This window comes from Piliocolobus tephrosceles, chromosome 21 (assembly GCF_002776525.5).
Source record: "Piliocolobus tephrosceles isolate RC106 chromosome 21, ASM277652v3, whole genome shotgun sequence".
Taxonomy (NCBI): Eukaryota; Metazoa; Chordata; class Mammalia; order Primates; family Cercopithecidae; genus Piliocolobus; species Piliocolobus tephrosceles.
Window position 1 is genome coordinate 37610985 of NC_045454.1, and position 9094 is coordinate 37620078.

At 51.8% G+C, this 9094-nt stretch overlaps 1 protein-coding gene across 1 annotated transcript in view; it reads right to left on the reverse strand.

Annotated features, from left to right (window-relative positions):
• Nucleotides 1–3573: 3573 nt before the first annotated feature.
• Nucleotides 3574–9094, reverse strand: part of LOC111554313 (cytochrome P450 4F22) — a 29074-nt gene continuing 23553 nt past the window's right edge. Inside the window, exons 10-13 of the mRNA XM_023229747.3 lie at nt 7623–7756; nt 6662–6726; nt 5136–5218; nt 3574–4627 (exon numbers count right to left, since the gene is read on the reverse strand). Of these exons, the coding sequence (XP_023085515.1) occupies nt 4450–4627; nt 5136–5218; nt 6662–6726; nt 7623–7756 (460 nt within the window). The 3' untranslated portion in view covers nt 3574–4449. The remainder of the gene's footprint in view (nt 4628–5135; nt 5219–6661; nt 6727–7622; nt 7757–9094) is intronic.

Below are 9094 nucleotides of genomic sequence, written 5' to 3' on the forward strand. Positions count from 1 at the left end.
CGTGGCTAGGGACGCAGACCAGGACTGAGAGCCTGAGGGGTGGAGCAGAAAAGGACTCAGGGCTCCCGCTGAGGCCCCACCGAAGGATGTTGGGTAAGTCACTTCACTCGGGGGCTCAGTTTCCACCTCTGTTAAAAGGAATAATAAAAAGTGATCTTAAAAGTCAGTGTGAGGATTAAATGGGAATATATGGGAAGAGCACACAGGAAGCACTCAATAAAAAGAAAGTTTTGTTTTTGTTTTTGTTTTCAGACAGAGTCTCGCTCTGTTACCCAGGTTGGAGTGCAGTGGCACTATCTTGGCTCACTGCAACTTCTGCCTCCCGGGTTCAAGCGATTCTCCTGTCTCGCCCTACCGCTTAGCTGGGACTACAAGCGTGTGCCACCACGCCCGGCTGATTTTTTTTATTTTTAGTAGAGACAGGGTTTCACCGTGTTAACCAGAATGGTCTCAATCTCCTGACCTCGTGATCCGCCTGCTTCGGCCTCCCAAAGTGCTGGGGTTACAGGAGTGAGCCACCGCGCCCTGCCCTAATTTTTTGTATTTTAAGTAGAGATGGAGTTTCGCCGTGTTGGCCAGGCTGGTCTGGAACTCCTGGCCTCAAGTGATCCGCCCACCCCGGCGTCCCAAAGTGCTAGGATTACAGGTGTGAGCCACCACGCCTGGCCTCATAATTGTTAGATTAACTTTGGAGACCACCCCCAGGGCTCAGTCCTTCAGCCCTTCCTCCATACACACACACACACACACACGCACACACACACTCGCGCGCGCACACACACAGAGATCTCACCCAGTCTTAAAGTTTTGCTTTCTTTTCTTCCTTTTTTTTTATTTATTTTTTGTTTGTTTGTTTGTTTGTTTGTTTTGGTTCTCCAGTTCATGGTTTTTAATCAGCAGAACTGTTTGCCTTTGGGACTGGATAATTACTTGTTTTATTGAGCTAGGTATCCTGTGTCTTGTAGAACGTTTAGCAGAGTCCCGGGTCCCTACCCTTTAGATGCCAATAGTAACTACCAGTTGTGACAACCAAAAATGTTTCCAAACAACAACGAATGTCCTCTGGTAGGAAAAATCACCCCTATTTGAAATCACTTCTCTAGTTTTTGGAAAAATATATAAAACATTTACACTAAGGCTTCCCAACTATACATGCCCAACCCAAAACTCTCTTCAATTAGAGAAATGTCTATCCAACTGACATGTCCAATTCCTCTGAACCGAAACTGACATCCTGACATCTCCCACAAAACAGCTCACTCCACTCAACATTCCCCACGTCAGCTGATGGCAGTTCCGTTTTTCCAGATGTTCAAGCCCAAACCTAGAGTCCACTACTTCTTTCAAACTTCACGTTTTATCCACCACCAAGGCTGATGGCACTGCCTTTGTGAACAGTCGCTCCTCCTTGGAGTCCAATTGCTCTTGATCGCCTCTAAAGACCCCAGCTTGGTTGAAGCCACCGTCATCTCTCACCTGGATGAATGCAGTCACCCCCAACTGATCTGCCTAGTCTCATCTTTGCCTCACATAGTCTCTGTTCAACAAAGCACACAAAGTCATATGGTAATCCTGACATGGTGGCTCACACCTGTGATCCCAGCACTTTGGGAGGTTGAGGTGGGAGGGTTGCTTGAGACCAGGAGTTCAACATGGCAACATAGTAAGACCCCCGTCTCTACAACAAATACAAAAATTAGCTGGGCATGGTGGTGTGTGCCTATGGTCCCAGCTACTCAGGAGGCTGAGGCAGGAGGATCGTTTGAGCCCAAGGAGGCCAAGGCTGCAGTGAGCTATGGTTGCACCACTGCACACCAGCCTGAGCAACAAAGCAAGAGCCTGTCTCAAAAAAAAAAAAAAAAAAGGTTCGTGTGACAAATCTTGTCCCTCCTCTGCTCAGAACTCCCCCATTTCTGTCACAAAAACGTCACAAAAAGGCCCTGTGTGAATTTACTTATTTCTTTACTTATTTATCATTTATCATGTCTCCTCCCTAGAGGTAAACTCTGGGAACCTAGGGCTCAAACAGTGCCTGTCTCAAGGCAGATTGCCCAAGAAATATTTGATGAATTAATTAATTTTTTTTTTTTAGACAGAATCTCACTCTGTCACCCCGGCTGGAGTGCAGTGGCACAATCTCGGCTCACTGCAACCTCTACCTCCCAGGTTCAAGCAATTCTCCTGCCTCAGCCTCCTGAGTAGCTGGGAGTACAGGTGCCTGCCACCACACGTGGCTAATTTTTATATTTTTAGTAGAGACAGGGTTTCACCATGTTGGCCAGGCTGGTCTCAAACTCCTAACCTCAGGTAATTCACCTGTCTCAGCTTCTCCAAGTGCTGGGATTACAGGCATGGGCCACCACACCCGGCCTGTTGAATTAATATTACTGTCTCTAGTAACCTAGATGGAAATGGTCTACAGGCAAATGCTACCCAAAAGGAAGATGATACCACTATTATACCACCACTATATATACAATGATGGTGTGTATATATATATTATAATAGTATCATTTTCCTTTAGTGTAGCGTTTTATATGTATAAAATTGCTACATTGTCATTGTCCACCTTTTTTCGTTTGTTTGTTTTTGGAACAGGGTCTTGCTCTGTTGCCCAGGCTGGAGTGCAGTGGTATGATCATAACTCACTGCAGCCTCAAACTCCTCAGCTCAAGTGATCCTCCTGCCTTAGCCTCCTGAGTAGCTGGGACTACAGATGTGCACCATCACACTTGGCTAATTTTTTATTTTTTGTGGAAATGGGGTCTCACTATGTTGCCCTGGCTGGTCTCTAACTCCTGGTCTCAAGCAATCCTCCAGCCTCAGCCTCCCAGAGTGCTGGGATTACAGGTATAAGCCCCCATGCCTGGCCCCCACCTTTCATATTCCCATATCAGGGACTACTCTACCATCAAGTTCCCTCAGCCAAATACCTGAGCATCACCCTTACCACCTCCCTCCCCTCAGCCCCCACTGCTAGATAGTCACCCCAATCCTGGCCCTTCCTGTTGTCTGGACCTCAGCTTCCCTCCTTCCCAGGGTCCCAACCCCCAGTGATCCCCCACAAGTCACCTCCCTGCCAGCCCTAGATCTGGCCATGTCCTATCCTGATCCGGCTCACACACTCTCCATGGCTCCCTATTGCCCTCAGCATAAAGCCTGTGCATTTGGTCCCTTCCTTCATTCCGCCCCCACTTCCCAGATCCAGCCACCTGGCCCCTGGTGAGTTCCTCAAACACACTCTGCTCTCCCTCAGCTCAGGGCATTTTCAGATGCTGTTCCTTCTGCCTGGAGTATTCGTCCCTCCCCTTGTCACCTACTAAACTTCCACTCCAGCATCGGAGAAGTTCTCCCTGACCTATCCCCATCCCTCTGCTATACTCATCCAGCACCCGGGGCCTCGCCTTTGGAGCACCTGTCCTGGGTTGTAAATAAACCTTTACACGTGGAATTATTTGTTCAACATCTGTCCCCCACCCCCTGAGAAGGCAGAAATCAGGGCCTGCCTGTGGTTCTGAAGCAGTGCCAGCAAACAATATGTGATCGGTTGATGAAATAAATGCACACACAAACTGACCCCCAAAATCTGAGTTTATGTCCTAGGACAAATGGCTTTCCAGCCTCCTAGCCCACAGCTTCGCTCAGTTGCAGAGCCCCTCATTCCCATGCTGGGGGCTCCACGTGTAAGGGTATGGCTGAGTTAGGGGATGGAGGGTGGGGTAGGTCTGCATCCTTTGCTTTTATTCTACAAAAACAGAACACTCAGCAAAGGGTCTTTGGGCAAGGGAGGAAGGAAGGGGCTTACAAGGGTCTGAGTTTACAAAACAACAACAAAAGTAAGCAGCCTCGAGCCCTACGATCCAGCCTCACGCCTCAGCAGTCTGCCCATATAAGCTGAGGGCCTCAGGTGAGTGATGTCCGGGTTAAAAGCTCTGACGTCAGGCTCCAGATTTCCTCAATTTGGAAGCCTGCCAGGGGTTCAGCCAGTAGGGGGTGAGCCCTGAGTCAGAGGTGGGGCTTAGGTCCTCTGAAGGCTCAGTGGGCAAGTCCTGGAGACCTGGATCTGCAGGGGCGTAGCCTGAGGACCTCAATCCGCAGGATCCTGGGGGCGGGGCCTGATCCTAAAGGGCGGGGGCCTGAGCCCAAGTGGGCAGGGCCAAGCCTGGTCCCTCAAACAGGACAGGTGCGAGAACTCAGGGGGCGGGACCTAAGCCTCAAGGGGCGGGATCAGACCCTCTAAGGGGCGGAGCCTTGCCTTGAGGGGCGTGGCCAGCACCATCAGGCTGCTCAACAGCGGTGCCTGGTCATCCAGGAGCTGAACCAGAACTTCGAGGGGAGTGGCCTATTCCCTCGGGATCTTTGGGGCGAGTCCTGGTCCTTCGGGGGCGTGGCCTCGGCCCGTCTGGGAGGGGCCTGGACCCCGGGGATCCGCAGGGATCGCGCCCACGCTCAGGCCCGCGGAGGCAGGGGCTCCACCTTGAGCCAGATCCCACTCTCCGTGCGCAGGATGAGCTCCGGCTTCCGCCGCACCTTGCGCGTTCGGTCCACGCTCAGGCGGAAACGTAGCAGTGTTAGTGCCACAACCACGCGCATCTCGGCCATGGCGAAGCTCTGTCCGATGCAGTTCCTGGAGGAAGAGGGGACAGGGCTCAGGCCCAGCTTCTGTGTGAGCACTGGTCCCTGGGCGTCACATGCCTCCTTCGAAAATGAAGCAAGCATCCTGGGCTGGGTGAGGGTTAAAGTGAGACCTCACGAATCACTCAATTAATGTGACCTTGGGGTTGAGTGTCTGAATCCCGGTGCAGCCTCTTACTAGCTGTGTGTCCTGGACACATGGCACCCCCTCTGAGTCTCAGTTCCTTCATCTGTAAAAACGGGGACAAAGGCATCATAGAGCCAGTGGGAGCGTGGGAGCCCAGAACTCAGGGCCTGACACACCGTCGGTGCTCAATACCCAGGATGCTATTGCAGAGTCTGATTTGGGGGCCTCCTGGCACACTGGGGAGAGGGTGCTGGGTTTTCAGAAAGGACGCCTGGGTGCCATCTGGTCTCTGCTCCTGAGAGACACATTCCTGATCTTTCCCTGCCTCTGTTCGTCCACAGCTGGCTTGGACTGGGGGAAATAGAGGGGTTACCTGGGTCCTGCAGAGAAGGGCACGTAGGCCAGTGGAGAGCGCTGCTGTGGGTTGTCCGGATCAAAGCGGTAGGGGTTGTACACCTAGGGAGGAACAGCCTGGAGATGAGTCTGGGGGCTGCCCCAGACATCCCAGCCTGGCCCCCATCCCTGAGCCTCTGGGGGTCAGTAAAGATGGATGGAGAGCACCTCAGGGCCACCTCTTCCATTCCACCTTGCACTTCCTGCAATGCAGCCACACCTGCCTCCTTCTGTTGTTCACACGCACCAGTGAGATTCCACCTCAGGACCTTTGCACTTGCTATTTCCTCTGCCTAGAACAGGCTTCTCCCTGATCCTTCATCCCCTAGGGTCTCAGCTCAAACATCTCCTCAGCAAGGCCTTTCATAACCACTCGAGCTAAAGTGCCTCATCCACCAGTTTTTATTTATTTATTTTTTTATTTGTTTGTCTGTGTTTGTTTGTTAGAGTCAGAGTCTCACTCAGGCTGGAGTGGAGAAGCCCGATCATAGCTCATTGCAGGCTGGGCGCGGTGGCTCACGCTTGTAATCCCAGCACTTTGGGAGGCCAAGGCAGATGCTTCATCTCAGCTCAGGAGTTCAAGACCAGCCTGGCCAACATGGTGAAACCCCGTCTCTACTAAAAATACAAAAAAATTAGCCAGGCGTGGTGGCACATGCCTGTAATTCCAACTACTCGGGAAGCTGAGGCAGGAGAATGTCTTGAACCCAGGAGGTAGAGGTTGCAGTGAGCTAAGATCACGCCACTGCACGCACTCCAGCCTGGGCAACAGAGCAAGACTCTGTCTCAAAAAAATAACCATAGCTCATTGCAGCTGGGCCCAAGCGATCCTCCTGCCTCAGCCTCCTGAGTGGTTGGCACTGCAGGTGTGCATCACCATGGCTGGCTAACTTTTTTTTTTTTTAGAAATGGGGTCTCACTGTGTTACCCAGGCTGGGCTGAGCTGGAACTTCTGGCCTCAAACAATCTTCCCACCTTGGTCTCCCAAAGCACTGGGATTACAGACACAAGCCACCACATTGAGCCAACTTTTTCCTTTTTAGTAGAGATGGGGGTCTCGCTGTGTTGCCCAGGCTGGTCTCAAACTCCTGGGCCCGAGCAATCCTCCCACCTCAGCCTCCCAAAGTGCTGGGATTACAAGCGTGAACCACTGCACCTATAAACTGGAACTGGCCCGGTTTTTCTTTCTTTTGCGCACGTATCAATACCCAAAATCTTATTTATTTGATTATTGTCTTCCCCAAAACTTCACTGTGAGCCCCGTGAAGGCAAAGACAGTATCATCCTCTATTTTCAGAGCCCAGCACGCACTCTGGCACACAGTAGGTGCTCAATAAATATTTTCTGCCCTAATGAATTAATAGTGAGCGGGTGAATAAATGGCTAAATGCGGAGTGGTGAGGAGTGTGTGCAGTCAGGCCCTGCAACTGGCCCTGCTCTCTGGCTCCCTGGGGCACAGGGGGAGGGGAGGACCTGAGGGCAGGGAGGATTGGAGCAGGCACTCACCTTGGAGTCAGGCCACACTGTGGGGTTGTGGTGGGTTCCATAGATGCTGACCAAACAGATGATTCCTGTAGGGAAAGATGGGATCAGTGGGGTCAAGGGGAGCCAGGGCCTCCTCCAGAAACATCCCCCCCACCTTGGATCTCCCTAGAGCCATGATGTTCCCATGAGCCATGTGCCACCACCTTCTGTCCATCCTTCTCTAAAAAATTCTGCTGCCCTATCCACTCTTCCTGCCTTTCCCTAGGAGGACCCTATCATCTTCTTTCTGGCTGCCACATTGGCCACATGGGGATCTTTCTTACTTGCAGATCTGACATTGCTCCTCTTCAGCTCAGACACCTACATTGGCTCCCTGCTGCCCCCAGGATTGAGTTCAAACGCCGTCACCTGGCACTCAAGGCCTTTCACAATCTGCATCCTGAGGCTCTACTCCATAAACACGCTCACTCTTTCACTTCCACACTCCAAGCCTCACCTCCCACATTCCCTCCTCCAGGCAGCCCTCCCTGCATTCCTCCCCATATTTGAGCTACTCTAGCACCTGTCTCTCCGTTTAGCCCATTCCTGATTCCATATGCCTGGGAACGTCTGTGCCCTGCTGTATCTCCCCCAGAATGGGCAATGCTCAAAACCTGAGCCAGTGTCCCCAGTATCAACCAAGACAGGGCTTGGTGTCCAGGGAGTAACTGGCAACTGAATGAAACAGATCCTCCCCAACTGCACCCTCACAGGCCCATCCCTGTGACTCTGCCTCCTTCCTTTCCACCTGGACTAACTGGGCTCTATCTCCCTGCACACACAACTGGGTTTCCTCCAACACCCCAGAAGCAGCAGGCACACAGAGAGCTACCCCATCTGTAGAGATAGTGCACCTGGGGCAGGCATGGCCCAGCCCCTGTGGACAACAGCAGCTACAGCGTTGGAGGCAGTGCACCAGCAGCAGGGGGAACACGGCGGGCACCTTTGGGGATGATGCGCCCATCTGGGAGCTTGATGTCCTCCGTGCATTGGCGAGAGACAAGAGTGACGGGTGGGTACTGGCGCAGGCTCTCCTTAATGCACATAGTTGTGAAGGGCAGCTGAGTCAGATCGTCCCTGGGGAGAATGGAGATATAACTAGAAGCCAAACCACCAAGACACCACCTCCATGAAACACACACACACACACACACACACACACACACACACACACATACACACTCAGGGGTAGCTGGGATTTTAGGATTCTAGGATTTTAGACTTGCCCCAACTTCTCCATTTACAGTTGTCTTATGCACAGGTGGGTAGTACTAATATTTAGTGTTTTGTGTATCTCGGGTCACTGCAACCTCAGCCTCGCAGGTTCAAGCGATTCTCCTGCCTCAGCCTCTTGAGTAGCTGGGATTACAGGCATGCGCCACCACGCCCAGCTAATTTTTGTATTGTTAGTAGAGACAGGGTTTCACCATGTTGGCCAGGCTGGTCTCAAACTCCTGACCTCAGGCAATCCACCCACCTTGGCCTCCCAAAGTGCTGGGATTACAGGCATGAGCCTCAGGGCCAGGCCAGTACTAATAGGATGCAAAGTATCTGAGCATCGACCACTCAGAACAGCACTAGCACTGGGTCCTCTGCTGGGCCCAGCATTAAGTCTTTAATTGATGAATTATGTGGAGGCCCAGGGGCACCTAGGTGAGGTGTGAGGACAGCCAAGGGGACTCAGAGCAACAGCAATATGCCAGTTTATATAGTCCATTTCTGTACTTAAAAAACTGGTGCAGGACAGGTGTGGTGGCTCTGGCCTGTAACCCCAAAACTTAGGGAGGCCGAGGTCGGCGGACCATCTGAGGTCAGGAGTTCAAGATCAGCCTGGCCAACATCGTGAAACCCCACCTTTACTAAAAAACACAAAAATTAGCTGAGGGTGTGGTGGCATGCACCTGTAGTCTCAGCTACTGGGGAGGCTGAGGCAAAAGAATTGCTTGAATCCAGAAGGCAGAGGTTGCAGTGAGATGAGATCACACCCCTACACTCCAGCCTGGGTGACAGAGTGAGACTCTTGTCTTTTAAAAAAAAAAAAAACTGGTGCAGGTCAGGCATGGTGGCTCATACCTGTAATCCCAGCACTTTGGGAGGCTGAAGCAGGTGAATAACTTGAGCCCAGGAGTTCGTGACCAGCCTGGGCAACAAAGAGAGACCCCAACTCTACCAACAGTTTAAAAATGAACTGGGCATGATGGCACACACCTGTGGTCCCAACTACTCAGGAGGCTGTAGTGAGCTATGATCCTGCCACTATACTCCCGCCTGGGCCACAGAGCGACAGCCTATCTAAAAAGAAAGAAAGAAGGAAAGAGGGAAAGAAGGAAGGAAGGGAGGGAGGGAGGAAGGAAGGAAGGAAAGAAAGAAAGAGAAAGAAAGAAAGAAAGAAAGAAAGAAAGAAAGAAAGAAAGA